This window comes from Pinus tabuliformis, chromosome 9 (genome assembly GCF_031772625.1).
Source record: "Pinus tabuliformis cultivar Carrire ecotype Pingquan chromosome 9, CPIR1, whole genome shotgun sequence".
Classification (NCBI taxonomy): Eukaryota; Viridiplantae; Streptophyta; class Pinopsida; order Pinales; family Pinaceae; genus Pinus; species Pinus tabuliformis.
In genome coordinates this window covers 487,671,582-487,689,919 of record NC_142307.1, presented here as the reverse complement: position 1 = coordinate 487,689,919, position 18,338 = coordinate 487,671,582, and the positions used below count along the sequence as shown (strand labels likewise).

At 39.3% G+C, this 18,338-nt stretch overlaps 1 protein-coding gene across 1 annotated transcript; it reads right to left on the bottom strand.

Moving 5' to 3' along the window:
- Positions 1-17,437: 17,437 nt before the first annotated feature.
- Positions 17,438-17,989, bottom strand: LOC149149333 (uncharacterized). The gene has a single exon (XM_089442450.1). It carries the CDS (start codon positions 17,987-17,989, stop codon positions 17,438-17,440), a length of 552 nt encoding a protein of 183 aa, XP_089298576.1.
- Positions 17,990-18,338: the final 349 nt, after the last annotated feature.

Genomic DNA, 18,338 nt, shown 5'->3' with positions numbered 1-18,338 from the left:
GAGCTTTTATATCATCATCTTTAGTCATGTTCCTGAAAATCTCCCAGACTATGGGGATTGTGTAAGTGTGGGGGGCATCCTCCACCAGCAATTTAGTTAGCCCATGGTGAGCCAATTGGTCTGGAACTCCTGCTTTCAATTTGGTGCTAGATTATATTAAGGATTGGAGGAGAAAATATGGAAGACTGAGTTTTCATGATGCAGGAAGGTCCATGCCATATCTTAGTTCATGTAATAGTCTGAAATGATACCCATAAACTATGTTGTATCTTCCTTCACAGGAGATATACTTCATGATCTGATAGTTGACCTCACCCCATGGATAAGGTATACTTGTCCTCCTAATTCCATTCTTATCCTCCACAGGATGTTCATCAGGCTGGAAAAAGGTCTTCTTGGCCACTTGGCCCAGTGGTTTTTCTTCTTTGCTCCATGGTAGTCCAAGTGGGAGACTTGTAATCCTGCTAATGAATTCCGGTGTAAGTTCTATGGTTAGACCCCTGAAACTGACTGTGGCATGGGTTTTTGAGTGAGGTTTTAAAGACAATAAAAATTCCTCTATGACTTCCTCATCATACCCATGAAATTTTTCAAAGAAAGGCATCCAATTTTCCCTGGTAAAGAGGGCTACCACTTCTGGATGTTCATGCAGCTTAGTTGAATTCAGAGGCTCCTTCCTCATAAAACCCCCTATCATGATGTTCAGAGACTGTTGGAATGTTTCAGGTGAGGAGGAAGGCAGCAAATTTCAAACCCGAAAACAGAGGAACAGCTAAGGTTTTCTTTCTGGAACCAGAGAGAGAATTTTTCATGTTCTTCCTTTTTAACAAAAACAAATTGCAATTTTCCTTCCCTTCAAACTCTATTCTCAAACTTAATTTACTTCTCGGTCTGTTTGAGGGAAACAATATCTTCAAAAAAACAGAGAGTATACAGGACAGTGTTTTTTTTCCCTTCCACAAAATAAACAAACTTCCCAATGCAAATTCACTTTTGTACAGGCTTAATTTTCTAGAGTTGCATCATATCTTTACACAGGAGAATACCACGAAGGAGAAAGAGATGGTTTTTCAGTGCAAAGAGCAAATGGAGAAACTGTATATATTGTTTTAAAACACAGGCAGACTCTGTTCTCACTTTTCCCTTCTTTTCAACTCAATACTTTGCTTCAAATCCCACCACCTTTTGTATATATATTGAAATGCAGAGTGGGTTTTACTGAGGCTACCTTTTCGAGCTCGAATTTGCCATAAAATCCCGAGGTTTCCTCTGTGATGCTACTCACTGGCCCTCCTGTAGAAGGGCTCCTGTAGGACTGTGTTTCCGCTCCTGTAGAGTCTGATAAGCGGAAGGGTTATGAAACTGACAGAGAGTGACTGTTTCGAGGTTTTGAAGGTGGTAGGTAGGTTGCTACAACCGAGAGCTCGTCAATACAAATGAAAACAAAGGTGGTGGAGGCGGTTGACTGCAGCGTACTTAAGCTTACGAGAGTGTTCTACGGTGACGAGGTGAGGTGGCAGGAAGGGTACGTTATCCCCATTTGGACCGTTGGTCCCTAATTCAATGCCATTATGAAACTTCATGCCGCCTGCTCGCAATCACTGCCATCATTCCTGTTATACGCCGCCACTACTTGTTTTGAGTTTTTCTCGAGTTGATTGAACACACATGCCGACTGCACCCATTCAGTGTTGTTTGACTGGGCGAGGTGCTGTTTGATCTGGACGAGAGGTGTTGTTTGAACTGGACGAGGGTGGCCAGTTAGCTGGCCACCGATCTCATTTAATCACAACCATCTCACTTGTCCATGCAGTTTTTAAATTATACTCATGCAACAGAGGAACAGGTTTAGTCACTTACCTGTTAGTCGCTACCGTGTTGTTGCATGCTCAGACTTTGGCGTTTTATTCATGGACTGCTGCTATTGGTGCTCGTGGCTTCTGAATTGGTGGCTTGGCTACCTCATGCTAGTGATCTTTAATCAGGACCGGTCCCTTGCGCATTTTATACATCTGTGGCTGCACTGACCCTGCCTCTGGAGCTCGATTTTTAAGGGGATCAGCTGCTACAGGGATCCTGCAGGATTTCATGTAACTGCTTCTCCCTCTAAAAATTTTGGCTGAGACTTGAGCAGGGACTGGAAAGGTAGTTGAGGAAGGTTCTTTCAGTCAAGGAAGAGTAGCTAGTATGCACTAGGTAAGAGATAGGTTAAGGATGTTGTTGTTTTATTCTTCATTTTTTTTAAACAAAAGAAACAAGATTTCTGTGTTTTTTGTGCAGGGAAGAAAGAAGCGAGTGAAAATGCGCTGGTGCAGGTATGGAATGGAGAGTTAGGAGTATGAATGGTGGCAGGGGGGTCCATAGGCCTTATGGACAAGTTTCTAGCCCTTTGATCATTTTCTGGACTTGATTTTGAGCTCCCTGTGGTTTCTACAGGAGCCTCCTGTAGAATGCACAGAGCCTCCTGTAGGATGCATAATTTCTAGAACAAGTGAGACCAGGGACTGGGAAAAGACAATAGCGATGGAGAAATGATCTATCAAAGGTGTATTCGGCTTGGCCATGTTCCTTTTCCTTCTTTGGCCCTCCTGCAATCTGCAATGCATTCAAAAGAAGTTAATTTTTTTGTTCCTGTTTTTTCTTTTTTATGCTTTTCTTTTCTTTTCTTTCTTTTTTTTTTTTTTTATGAGACAGTTGGGGCGCCTCTGAGAGGTTTTCACCCTCACTACCTACCCTAGGTGCCTCCAAGGGGAGGTTTTCACCTAGGGATCTTTTATTCTCCTCTTTTTCTTTTCTGTTTTTTTTTTCCTTTTTTTTTTTAGGGTGTGGGTGGAGTGGAGGCAGAGACTTGCTCCACTACCAATACTGTTTTACTCAGATTCTCAATGAATTCTTGCTTGGAGAGGGGCTTCCTGTAGATTTTCAACCTATGCCCATTGACAAGCATGGGGATGGCTTCTTCATCGATAGTCCTGATCAGAACTAAACCATTGTCATTGCAATTTTCTACTGTGTACGGTCCCAGCCATCTTGTCCTTAGTTTTCCCTTGAAATATTTATACCTTGAATCATACAGCAACGCCCAATCTCCTTCCTGGAATTGTTTCTCTTTGAGGTGTCTGTCATGCCATATTTTCCTTTGAAGCTGGACTATCTTTGAGTGGAGAAGGGCCTGCAATCTTTGTTCATCCAGTCCATTTAGCTGAAGTAACCTTTCCTTTTGTGCATGGTTGAGATCTAGGTCTAGCTGAGCTGCCATCCATAGTGTGTTATATTCAAATTCTATTGACAGCAAAGCCTTCTTCCCATAGACCAACTCATAGGGTGTGAGCCCTGTGGTGGTCTTCAAGGTGGTGTTATAGGCCCAGGTGGCCTCAACCAATCGATCTGCCCAGTCTTTTCTGCTGATGCTCACTACCTTGGTCAAAATCCCTTCCAAAGCTCTATTAGTGATTTCCACCTGTCCATTTGCTTGCAGATGATAAGGGGTGGAAGTTCTGTGCTTAATTTTGTGATGTGTGAGCAGGTGTTCAATCAGATTGGAGGTAAACTGACTCCCTTGATCCATGACTAACTCTCTTGGATATCCAAACTTGTAGAATATATTATCTCTCAAAAACTCAGCTACTTTTTCTTCTGTTGGTGCCTTGATCGCCTTTGTTTCTACCCATTTTTGTCAGATAATCAGTGCACACAATGATTTAATATTTCTTCTTTGAAGGAGGATTTACAAGACCCATAAAGTCCATGCCCCACTTCTCAAATGGCTCGAAATTCACTTGAGGTTGCAAGGGAATATCATCCCTTGGAGTAGGTTTCCCCATCCTTTGACATCAATCACATTGGCTGATATATCTCCTTACATCTTGATGAAGAGTGGGCCAATAGTAACCCACTTGCAGGATTTTGAAGGCAATCCTCTTTGCTGCAAAATGGCCCCCACAGGGCCCATCATGACAGGTTAGGAGAAAGTCAAAAAATTCCTCCTCCTTGACACATCTCCTTAAAACCTGATCTGGGCCAAGTTTGAAGAGATTCCCCCAATCTAGGTGAAAGGGGCACTTTTCGTCACGATCTTTCTCTTCTCTTTTGAGGACAGGTGTGGCAGAAACTGTGCTAAAAACAAGTAACTTTCTATATCAGCAAACCATGGAGAGAGGGCTGAGATAGCAAATAGGTGTTCATCTGGCATTTGATCATCCACCATTCCTTCTTCACCTGCAGGCAGATCTATTCTAGACAGAAAATCAGCAACAACATTTTCCTTACCCGACTTATCAACAATGGTTAAATCAAATTGTTGCAATAAAAGCAACCATCTAATAATACAAGCATTTACATCGGATTTTTTCATTAAATACCTAATTGCAGCATGATCAGTGTGCACAGATGTTTGATAGCTAGTGATGTATCGTCTGAACTTATTTAGGGAATGGACTACAGCTAGGAGCTCCTTTTCAGTTACAGTGTAGTTTAATTCTGCCTTTGACAAGTTTTTACTTACAAAATATATGGCATAAGGTAGCTTCTCATCAACTTGCCCTAAGGCTGCTCCTATCGCTTTGTTCGAGGCATCTGTATGAATGTGGAAAGGTAGGGCCCAGTTTGGACCTCTCAAAATTGGGGCAGTCACCAGTTTACTTTTCAAGGTATCCAGAGCCTCTTGACAGTTGTCAGTCCATATGAACTCAGCATCTTTTCCCAAAAGACCAAACAATGGAGAGGCTAGCTTACTGAAATCCTTAATGAATCTTCTATAATACCTTGCTAAACCTAGGAAACTTCGAACATCTCTTACCTTTTGAGGAGGTGGGACCCTTTGGATGATGGCAATTTTGTTGGGGTCCACCTATAATCCTTGCTGAGAGATTGCATGACCTAGCACATCCTTTCAGTCATCAAGAACTCACATTTTTCAGGACTGAGGGACAGGTTCATCTCAATACACTTGTCCAAAACTTTTCCCAAGTTAGACAAAGCTTCCTGGAAGTTAGAACCATAAGGGGTAAAGTCATCCATATAGATTTCCACTACATCATGAACCAGTTCAGTAAATATACTCAATACTGCTCTCTGGAAAGTGGCAGGAGCATTGCACAATCCAAAAGGAAGGACCCAGTATGCAAAGGTACCCCAAGGACAAGTGAAAGTGGTCTTCTCTTGGTCTTCCAGGCTAATTTGGATCTGGTTGTACCCGCTAAACCCATCTAGGAATGAGAAAAACTTCTTCCCTGCCAAGCCATCTAACACTTGATCTATGAAAGGCAAAGGAAAATGGTCCTTCTTGGTGGCCTTGTTTAGTTCCTGATAATCGACACAGATTCTCCACTTCCCATTTTTCTTTGTCACTAGCAACAAAGGAGAGACCCATTCACTGTCAGAGATAGGGTAGATGAATCCTGCATCCAGTAAATTTTGCAGTTCTTCTTTGACAATGTTCTTAAGGGATGGATTCATCCTCCTTTGAGACTACCTGACTGGTTTGCAATCTTCCTTAATGTAAATGTGATGAGTATAGACTGAAGAGTGCACTCCCTTCATCTCCTTATATCTCCAAGAAAAGGCATCCAAGTGGTTTCTCAATAAGCTACACAATTCTTTCTCTTGAGAGGTGGATCAGGATGAGTTGATCTTCAAGGTTCTTTCTGGGTTGAATTCCACATTCTTAACTCGGAGAGAGACCGAGTCAGCCACACAGAGATCAACTAAAGGATTGGCTTGGATTTCTTCCACCAGCTCTTCTAATGGAAACACACTGGGGGGTGGATTCTGAATCAAGTTTTCAATAATATCATCCTCGATTTGTGGGCTCCCCCCATGGTAGCTTCCACTGCACACAGTGGTGTGGAATAGACTTTGTCCTCATCTTCCTTCTCCAACCAGAGAGGTAAATCATGTTCTAACAAAGGTTGGGCAGGAGGATATAGGACTAGCTGCTTAGACATATGCCCATTTTTTATTGTCATTTTCCTAGCTCGACAACTGATGTAGGCATCTGCAGTAGCCAACCAGGGTCTTCCCAGGATGAGAGGATACCCAGTGAGCTTTGCCTTTGGTTGGAGAACCAAGAAATTAGCAGGGTACTCCCAAGAATCGATGGAGACCATTACATATTCCACAATCCCTTCAGGGGTCACGGTGGAGCGGTCTGCTAATTGTAGTATTGTTGTGGTCTTTCTCAGGGAGCCCTGAAGGTTGAGCTTGAGCATAGTGTCCTTGGTCATCACATTAATGGTAGCCCCTAGATCAATCAGGGTATGGGGGATTATGGTGCCATTGATGTGGACATCAACTACAGGACTTCCAGGGTCTAGATATTTCGGACAGATTACCTGCCCCAACATCAGGTCGGACAGTTGTCCTATGACATTGATAGTTGGAGCATCTCTCCTGTGCCTGCCTGGGTGCCTGAAGCACTTCTCCTTGATCATCTTGTTGTATATAGGCACATCCTTTATGGCTTGGAGAAGTGGTATCTTTACACATAATTGTTTCAATTCTCCCAGAAGTTCAATTTCTTTTAGGGTAGGTTGTGTTATTCAAGATAATCTCAAGAAAGGGTGGAATGGCTTTTGGTTCACTTTCCTCTTTTTCTTCCTCATCCTCCTTAGGGGGAGGTTGGTTATCTGGGAGAACCTTCCCAGATTGTAGGTTAATCTCCTGAATCTCCACAGCATAGGTCGGGCATGATGTTTCCCCACTATATACCTGTTGGGCCTGTCTGTTATTCGGGTTCAGGTTCGGTTGAGCAGGTATTTGAGGTTTCCTTGGTGGAGCAAGAGGCAATGGTTGTGGTTGAGCAGGTGGTGGAGGCAAAAGAGCGGGAGGAGAGTTGTACTGGGGCCTCCACCCCTGATGAGGTGCATTCCACTGAGGTTGTGGCTGAGCATAAGAGTGAAATGGATGAGCAGTTGGTTAAGCATGGTATTGAGATGGAAATGACCAAGGAGGGGTGTGGACCAGGAAGGATGAGCAAGGGGACCCCAAGAAGGCATGGAAGTGGCTTGATTGGGGTTGTAATATGTCTGGGATGTCCCTTGCATTCCCTGCTGGTAAGGTCTAGGCCCATGTGGCCTCCTTTGGTTCATGAAATAGAGTGGTTCAGTGGCTCCTTCGGCCCCCTGGTATGCAGCTTTAAGTCCAAGCAAGGAAGGGCACTGATTCGTAGAATGGTCTTCTTCACAGACTGAACACACTTCTATAGAGTTCAATGGACATTCGTTCCTAGGATGCCTTCTGGTGCACCTAGGACAAAAGATAGCCAAAGCCCTCTCTGCTTCCTCTTGTTTTCTTTTGATATGCAAGATATCCATTTGCATGGCAAGATTCTGCCTCATCTCACTCTTAAAATCTTCCAGTATATTTTCAAATTCACCTCTAAGGGATGAACTAGATGAGGATGTACTGGCCAAGGGTTGACTTCCCCTGCCTCTCTTTCTAGCTGCCCTAGAATGGTTTCTAAACACAGTCTTTATGTCATCATAAGGTAGTTGGTAGATGCCCCCCCCAGCCAGCAAATGGAGTGTATCTAGAAGGTCTTCTGGGACCCCTCTGAGCATGACCAACTTCAGAGATTCGGGGTCAAGTGTGCACCTAGCCCTTTTATAACTGAGCTAAAACCTCTCTTCATAATCTTCCAAGGATTCATCGCTTCTCATGGTCATTCGGAAGATTTCTTCCCTAGTATCCTTTGACCTATAGTAGTCCCGGTATTTTTTATTAAATGCATGCTGTATCTGAGCCCAAGTTGTGATGTTGTTGCCAGGTAACCCCATGAACCAGCGCAATGCTGCATCCTTGAGGGTAGAAAGAAATAGTTTCAACTTCTGCTCATCTTCTACATAGTCATAGGTTCGACAGATAACAACAAATTCAAACAAAAAGGTCTTAGGATCTTCGGTAGTCAACCCACGGAAGTGAGGTAAGTCTAAAGGACTTATGTTCTTAATTTTAGTGTCCCCATTGGTCTCTCGGATGGGAAAGGTACCCTCTACTCTTTCCCCATTCCATCTAACGTTTCTGTTTTTAACCATGGTCTCAGGAGGGATGGTCTCTTGCTCTTCTTCTGCTATAGGATCTTCGTATATCTCTGGTGGTTCACCTATAGGTTCTTCTGGATCATTACCACCGAAGAAGAGAGAAGGGTGACTTTGTGATGTGGTGGGGGTGTTGGGTAGGAATTTTCCTGAATTATCTTTGTTCCTACGAGGCATGAAAGGAAATCTTTTTTCTTTCTTTCTTTCTTTCTTTCTTTTTTTTTCTTTTTTTTTCGCTTGTACCTGCAAAACTGAAATGGATTGAACAACAAATTGCAACTAACTAAAATGAACTTGCTGAAATGAAATTGCAGAATTGAAATGAAAGCAAGGAAATGACTAATCTACTTTTCTAAAATGGAAATTGCATAATTGAAATGAAAGCAGGAAATGACTAATCTACTCTTGCTAAAATGGAAATTGCAGAATTGAAGTGAAAGCGAGGAAATGACTAATCTACTTTCGCTGAAATGGAAATTGTAGAATTGAAATGAAAGCAGGAAATGACTAATCTATTCTTGCTGAAATGGAAATTGCAGAATTGAAATGAAAGCAGGAAATGACTAATCTACTCTTGTTGAAATGAAAATTGCAGAATTGAAATGAAAGCATGAAATGCCTAATCTACTTTTGCAGAATGGAAAATTGCAGAATTGAAATGAAACAACTACTCTACTTTTGCTTAAATAAACTACTTAGCAGAATGTTGCAGTAGAAAATAGAAGAAAAGCAGTAATCACAAAATACTCTGACACTTCCCCAGCAACGGCGCCAAAAAGTGGTGAGCACCAGTATTGCAGCAATAATGCTGCAACTCCTGGGGCTTCCTACTTTACTTTTATCAACCCGGTAGTTCGTAACAAACTTGGAAGCGATGGTGTTGTATGCACAAGTACTAGCTCTTACTGCGAACCGTCACTTGGTCAGCTGGCGCAAGATCACTAGGAGCTTAAGCCAACTTCTATGAATTCTCAGAAGAAGCTTTTAACTATGATGAAAGAAAGCTAACTCTACATGAACTATTCTATTTGCAGAAAGAGAAGGAAAACTGAAATGTAACGCAAACCCTAGCAAACCCTAATTTATCCAACTAACCCTACTTTTGCAGAAAAAGAGATAGAAACTGATGCGATGAGTGCTATTGACTATTGAAAAAGGTAAATTACATTTATTCGAGCTACTTCTAAAAAGAAATGAGAAGAAAACATCTTTTTGTGCTTTTGAGTGTCTTTATGTGGAATTATTATGCTTGCGATTTATCTGGTTGTGATTGTGCAGAGTTTTGGTGGCGAAGGAAGATGGAGTTGGCTTTTTTAGAGGTGGAGGAAGGTGTTGAGAGGTCCTAAGAAGCCCCTAGAACCCTTCTGAAGACTTTCATAGCGATCGGACTTCGAAAAATCACTCATAGGGAATTCTACAAGAGGTTGCACGGGATCTATAGGAGGAGGCCGAGAGCTATTTTTGGAGTTGTGAAGGTGGAAAGATAGTGGAAAAGCGTAATTGAAGGCTAGATGAAGGTGTTGAGGTGCCTAGAACTTGTCAAGGAAGATCAAGAATGAACGTGACGGTTGGATTTGTTCAAATGACGAGAGGAAAGCTTATGGAGAAAAACGCAGAAATTAGGGCAGATTGGCGAAATATTGCGAATGACTTGGGAAATCTATGAGAAGTGAGTTGGTGCTAGCTATTTTATGGATGTATGGTGAGCTGAGGTGTCCTGCAAGATATCTGCACATCTACTTACAAAAATTGATCAAAGAAAGAACTAACTATACTATGAAAACAAAATTTTCTCTAGCTTGACCTAATTTCTGACCTACAAATAGAAAATGTTGAACAGTAGCCTTTCAACAGAAAAGAATGCAAAGAGATCTATTGGAAAATAACAAGAAATGATCTAGGCAACTGAATCTCAATCAACATATCAATATTTCCAAATCAAGTCATCACACTAGTAGCTGCATGGAAGAGCAAAATTGTGTTTTTGGTGGCAGCAATAGTGCCTTGACCTAAAATCATAGTCCCAGCAAGGGAGAAAGGAGATCAGGGCCTGTTGTTTGCCTTTTTGAATCTTATTTTGTCACTGCAATAACCTACTTGAGCAACTGAAACACAAAACAACTATGCAAACCATCAAAAGCAACCTAATCTAACAAAGTAAAATGAATCTATGTAACAGAAATTAACTCATGAACTGAAGCAAAAACATATAAGTACAAAGTAGGAGGTGTTGGGCAGCTTGGGTTGGGCCCTAACCCAAGAGATTTAGCCCTCTGAAAGAGATCAGTGCTGGCTCAAAAACTATTTCATCTTCATTATCAAAAATAGCAGTCACATTACATAAACTGTTCTAAAAAAGGAACTCGAAAATAAGTTGAACATGTACTGCACAAAAGTGCGAAAATTCTACTAATGACTGGCTAACCTACTGAGGCTCTAAGCCCCCTTATTTATACAAATGGATTCCTCCAATAGTCCTCCTAAAATCAAGGAGCTCGGCTTCCTAGAACTAGAGATAAACAGCAATCCTTCTTTACTTACTCTGCTGCCCCTTGGAATTTGGACCTTTGTGCTCCGAGTTGCTGATGGAGGATTCGATGAATGGGGTAATAAATGAAGGAGACACCCCCCTACAACCTCTTCCCTATTTTCCTCGAGTTTTGGCTGCCATTGGCTCATAAATCCCTTGACTTTGTCCAAAATTGACCAAAAAATCTGCATAAAGCACACATTAGACTACATGGAAAAATGATTGACCCAGTTCACTCTATTGGCATAATTATATTCAAAAACATGCAATAAACTAATGAGAATGGTGGATTAAGTCGAAATAAGAGGCAAAATGAGCCCATATAATTACCCATTTTTGGGGCTCATCACAATCCTCTGGAACGGATACCTGTTCTAAATGGTTACCTTATTCAACTACCTGCAATTAATGCATAACCTAAGAGTACCATCCCTCTTCTTTATAAAAAATACTGGTGCACCCCAAGGAAATACACTTGGCATAATCTATTTCTTGTCAAGCATTTCCTTCAGCTGCAACTTCAATTCCACCAACTCTAGAGTTCTCATCCTGTAAGGTTCCTTCGATGTTGGTATTGCCCCTGGTACCAACTCAAAAGAAAAGTCAACTTCCCTATGAGGTGGAAACTCTGAAATATCTGTGGGAAATACATCCTGAAATTGATGTAAAATCGAGTACCTGTTCAATTCCTCTGCATCCTCAACATCCTTACCATTATCACTAGAAATATGAATTGCAAATAGCACACACATTTTCTTATGACTGTGCTTTTCCTACATAGTCATCACCATTCTAACTAATGTAGCCTTCTTCTTACCCTGTAAGATTCTTTGTTCCCTGTTGTCATCCACGCACTCAATAGCCTTGTCATAGCAATCTACTTTGGTCTTGTGAAGGTACAACCAATCTATACCCACAATCATATTATATGATCCCAACGGAAGTACATTCAAGTGCACTGATGTAGGCATATCGTTCAACTCAAATGCACATTCTCTTACCTAGTGATGAACTCTTTTCTTTGTACCTGTATCCAACTGCATTAACCAAGATTCTGCATGCACTTCTTAATTCAAACCACACTTATCCACCAGGTCAAAATTAACATAACTATAGTTAGATCTAGCGCCAATCAAAATAAAAAAAACTTGATCACGAAGCTTACCGTCCATCTCAATAATAAATGTCTGGTGATTCGCCTGCATGTTATCCATTGTTGCATAGATCCAAGGAATTCCCTTCCCAACATGCCCATTTTTTTGCATTTCCCATGCACTATATATCTGAAACCTACCGCCCTGATATGGCAGAAGATCCTTCTTAAGATCTCCTTGCCACATATCCATCACTACAACTATCCCTTACCCTCACCTTTATTATGCTTCCCCCGAGGTTGTGACCCATGTCTCTGTCCAACTACATTAAACTTCTTGTAAGGAACAACATTCTCTTTCTTACCTACATCCTGAGGTCTTGTTCGCTTTGGTGGCGACCTTCCCTTAGCTTATCTTTTCCTTTCCAACCTTGTTGATAATATGTCTTATGCTTCGATTGCTCATAACAATGTTTCAATTTTTTTATGATTTCCTCCAACGAGCTAGGCTCATAGAACTCGATCCTGTCTTTGAACGCTATTGATAACCCATTAATGAATCTCTGAATCTTATCTTTCTCCTCCTTAAGATAAGGCACATACCTCAATAAATCCAAGAATCTACTGGTATGCTCCTCATCGGTCATAGACCCCATATTCAACTCATATAGCTCCTTCACCTTGTCAACATAGTATCTCTCACATATATACTTCTTCTTAAAAAGCCTCTTTAATTCATGCCAACTCAACTCCTCTGTTCTGATGTCTCTAACCCACTTCACATCTTCCCACCAGATGTTTGCTTTCTCTTTGAGGCTCAATATAGTTATTGTATCCTTTGTGTTCTCTATGTAATCATGCAACTACAAGAACTTCTTCATTCCAAGCAACCATGCCTCTGCATCTTTTGGTTTCTTCAACTCTCCATCAAATGTAGGTGGCTTGGATTTCTTGAACTCATTTGGAAAATATCCCATGTCACTCCTCTTGTAAGGATGATAATTATGATGACCATGGTACCAATCAGAAGCAGAAATAGAATAGTACCTGTGTCCATCACCTCTCTTATTTGGCATATCTAAGAAACTGCCATATGTGATCATGTCATCTCTATCCAACCTGTGACTACCGTAAGACCTGTTGCCATATTCCCCATTATTTTCATCCTCCTACTCATAAATGATTTGTGGTTGTCCATGTCTTTGCAAGTTTGACAAACTCTGAAGAATAACTGCATTAACCTCTGCTTGTTTCTCTTATTCCTTGAAAATTCTCTCCTATGATTGAATGATTCTGTCAGTCTGCTTTGCAACTTCTTATTTATGCCTTCAAACTTCTCAATGTGTTTGCTATGTGATGGGAGTACTCATTTAATCTATAGGGAGAGTCTCGAGAAATATAATCCACCATTATGCTATTAATCTTTTCCTTCTGCCTCCTGCAAGCATACCATGTCAAATAAATCAAGTATAAACAAAATCAACATACCTTAGTATAGTTCAAGGGAGGCTATTTCATCTGCAAAATCAGTTCAGATTAGCATGATACGTGTATAATCATAATCTCGTCAACATACCAACATCATGAATGAAAACACTAGATGCATACCATGACCTTATGCATGAGAAACATATAGAAAACATGCATGCATAAACAATACATAAACAACCGACAAGAAATCATGACAAACACATTCCAACAATAACATCATCAACTTCCACATGAGAATGCAACTGCAAAAATGACTACCACCATGCATACATAACAAGAACACATACAACCTTCAGGCATGCATGAAAAACACATTCCTCCCATCCATTTCAAGGGTTGAACCATGCTCTGATACCACTCCATAACACCCTCCTCCCACATTTACCCAAGTTAACCAGCCTACTGAGGTAAATATGTGACGAAGAATTACTATGAAATTATTCAACATCCTAGATCACCTTAAGGAAGTGGAATCGACAAAACCAAAACCTTACTAACCTCCCTCGGGTGCTACAAGACCCCCAAAGGCTAAACCACCCTTCTAGGTGCCAAAACCCTGAGTTAAACCTCTGTTTTTGTGTCCTAAACTCCCAGACGCTAGCACAACATTACTGGAAATCGACGTTAACCCTCCAGCCGCATGCGCAATCTTGCAAGGGAGCGACTGCAGTCTTTTTCACCCAGTCATATGCCCGATACCACGAGATTTGAGGCACTTTTTCAGGTCTAGTCTCTAGACCACTGGCCATAACCTAATGAAACTCTTAGAAATGATAAATTACATAGGGACAAAGCCTTCAATATATAACTTAGACAAGAAATTTACCTAACCAAGCCTAATCATGACATACATTCCATCAAACACGTGATGGACATGAAATATATAGGTCGTGATCATATCATTGAACATATGGATCTCATACTTATCTGATAATCATCAAGAGGGTCTGATGCCTTCTCACCATAGCTACAATATCATATATTAGGTCATTCATTCATTAACATTTCATTTACTGGCCAAATCATGATGGGATCCATAACTCAAGTCTATCATAAAACCATGCTTATAACCAACAAATTAACAATGATAGAAAAACCATCAAATACACATAATAACAAATACATTTACTCATGAAACACAAGGGAAAATATCTCTTATTAATATATGCAAAAGCCAACCAAGTCAGGGACTTCCACATACCACTCGACCATAGATTAGGTTGAACCAAATATTTCTTTCATCCAATCACCCCTGTGCTATATTCCAAGCATGAATGTGAAACTCACAACAAAACCAATTAAGGCTTGCTTAGGCGTTATTGTGTATCCTTCCATTACCGGTCAACTGATTTCTAAGCCCAAACAATAAACATACACTACCAGGCTTTATCTCAATCCTACCATATATGGATCAAGGGATCACTAGGCCCTAAACAAGCATGGATGCCTCCAAATCACTCCACCTAGACTATGAGGAATTTTCCTATCTCTACCCTTAGGCTTTACCATGTATCCCACCATTTACCAGTCTAGGGACCACCCCACTCAGTTTCGAAACCATCCAACAATCCAACTCAACCAAGTAAAATAACCCCATCACACCATGGCTATTCGAAAATGGCAAGGAAAGGCTGAAAACAACTATCTCACCTAGAAAAACCCATGTCAATGACAACAACAGAACCAAATACATACATGCATATACCATGCATGCCAAAAAATTGCAACAAAATCATACATGCAACTCTATACCTAGAAGTAATCTTGTTGTAGCTGCTTAATCCAATTATTCATTGCTTGATCTTTGCTTCCCTTTGCCGCCTTGTCCTTCCTTTGCCTTTCTTTCTCAAATGCTAGAATGCTCCAAGAATGCTCTAAGTGTGCAAGAGTATGAGAGAGAGCTCTAAAAATGAACTGAAAAAAAAGATTGTGAATTGATCCTAAGAAGCCTTTTTATCATTGAGGATTCTATTTTCTTCAATTTCCATTATTTTCCTTCAATTTCCTTCTCAGATGCAACATGTGACCTTTCACCTTCCTTTTCTCCTAATTTCCTTTATTTTCATAAATAAAATTCCAATCAATGCCTCTTTTCTTTTTCAAAGCCCTTGCCATTTCATTTTCTAATTTCTTTATCCATAATAAACCAAATGAACACCCACTAGGATGTTTTTACCAACATTCAACTTGGAATACATGTCCCATGACCTTGGTCTTATTTTGTCTTTATTAGCTTTTATTACTTGAACTTCAACCCGGGGTTGTTACAACCTACTTCAAAGGACATTAGAAATGTAATGTTCTACCTTTCATAAGTGATAATAAGTAAGATAAATTTGAAAAAAATAATCATTAATGACTTATCAAACATTTCATTAATCTACCCATTTCCTATAACTATTATAGCATTGATATCGCTTCAAGTTTTCTCACAATTTACAACAAATGAGACCCTTTATTTATCACAAAAGGAGACTTTGTATAGAGAATTCTTCACTCTTATATATCACTTGGGCTTAAAAAGTTCATTGTCACCTAAAAAAAATTTAAACACCAAGTGTAAGGCTTGTGTCCCATACTTTTTTCCTTAAAAATTGAGAAAGAGTCTCTTTTATGAACGAAATACATTATGGTTAGGAACATTATGTTTTAATAAATTGTGGTTTATAAATTTAAAGTTTTTAATAAACCCCCTAAACATACATTAAACACCTAACACCTTAATCCCATTCCCCTAAGCCGTTAAACCCCTAATCCCTAATCCCTTAACCCTTAACTCCTAAACCCTTAAACAATAGCCTCTTAACCCTAAGCCCATAAACTAATTAACCCCTAACTTAGCCTAACCCCTTAATCGACCCTAAGCATAATAATCAAATAATATTTCTCCACGTCATGATGGCAACAAAGTTAAAATATCTCCCAAAAGAGTATAAACATTTACAATAGAAAGACAATACAAAGACATACAATCTAAAATACAATATACATATAAACATTTAAAAAAACAATATACAATACAAACACATATAATGAATGACTTACTAATGGATGATATTCATGCCTGCCTTCAGTGTGTCCATCGTCTCTACAATGCATTTTCGTTGTTTTTATTAGAAGTCTCCTTATCTTCAAGACCTTGCATATTTTACAAGGGAAATAACATTTTCGATCCACCAAATCCCCCCATGCTGATCCCACGTCTTCTTGGGCTCCTTGAGGAATGTTATGTGATATTTTTCCTCACCAAAATTTTTATGATTATTTTCTTCAAAAATTGACCTCAAAATAGGCCTACAACCTTTCAAAACAATCCTAATGGTGCTTCCTACTATGTCAAAGTTATATGATCTTTGCACCTCTCTCTCTCTCTCTCTCTCTCTCTCTCTCTCTCTCTCTATATATATATATATATATATACACACACACACACACACACACATATATATAGATATACATATACACATATTATTGATATTAATATTAATAATATTATATATAGTTATAATATTAATCTTATATTTATTATAATTAGTTAAACTCAATGTAAAGTGGTTCCAAATTAGACGTTTTCCAACGGAAAGGAGCCATTAATGGTGGAATTGATTATTATACAATGATTCCCTGGCCTTTGTTTGATATTGGACCAAACATCAGATATTCGATGGTACAGAAACTCCCGTCGGATATTCGATGACCGTTGAGATTCAAAAAAAACAAAAATTACATTTAACTTCTGGCAATTTTTCCTATTTTATCCCTTCTGTTATATTTTTCCGTCAGATTTTCCGCCCATGTGTATTAGTGACGTTTTGATCCAATGAATGCTTCTTCAAGAGTTTTATCTTCTAAAGCTCTGTGAGGACTTTGATTTTGAACATAAACTAATGTTTTAGTTGCTTCTTCCCATAAGACCAAAGGTAGATTTTAATCATGAATCATATATTTTACTCCTCCCACAATAGTTTTATTCCTTTTGTCTACTACTCCATTTTGTTGAGGGTTATATGGAACTATGAGATCCTTTTTTATACCCACCTCTTTAAAAAAAATGATGAATTCTCTAGATGTAAATTCTCCTCCCTTATCCGATCTTAGAGTTTTGATCTTCCTTCCTGTCAAGTTTTCTACTTAGGCATGTAATTCTTGAAATTTGCTAAAAAAAATCATCTTTAGTTTTCATACAGTAAATCCATGTCTTTCTAGAGATATAATCAATAAATGTTACATAGTATAAATAACCAAATAAGGATTTTGTTGTCATTGGGCCACATACATCATAATTAACTAAATCCAAGATTCATTTGGATCTATTATCACTACTTGGAAACGGTTCTTTAGTATTTTACCAAGAGCACATCCTTTGCAAATTCCATCATGTTCAACTTGGATTTTTGGAATACCTGTAACCATATTTCTTAATGCAGGCAAATCCTTGTAGTGTAGATGAGCTAATCTTCTATGCCATAGTTCACATAGACTGGTGCTATCATGGACTAATGCTTGAGTTGGTTGTCCTATAAACCTATACAATCCTCCTTCTTGAATTCCCATTACTTCTACATAGTTTATGTCTACTCCTTTAATCCATGTAAGAACTTTTCCATCCACAAATTCAATTCCATATCCTTTGTCTTCCAATGATGAGATAGAGAATAGTTTTTTCTTCAATCCTAGAACAAGCAAAACTTCACTCATATGTAGAGTACTTCCAGATTCTAATTGAAATGAAGTCGGTCCAGCTCCTTTTACAATGTACTTGGCATTGTATCCAAGTTCCACCTTTAATGTTGCATCTCTTTTAATCAAATTTGTAAGAACATTTAGAAAACTAGTCATGTGCCTAGACGCACCACTATCTACTAATTAGACTTCACTTCTAGTTTCTATGGAGCCTGAGAGAGCAGAGATGTATATTTTTTCCTTAGCTCCCCTTGACTCTAAAATAGTTTCCTTTCTATGTTTGACTTCTATCTTGGGGATTGAGAAAATTCTACCACAACCTTCTCTAATATTAGCTTCTCCAAGTCTCTTAATGGCTTCTTTTTCACCTAGCTATGATATGATGTTGAATTTTCAATATTAGAAAATGATTTTATAATCTTGATAATTACTTTAATTATTTATAATTAAATTATCTTATGTCACATGAATCATTAAACAATCATACATAGAAATTATCATTAAT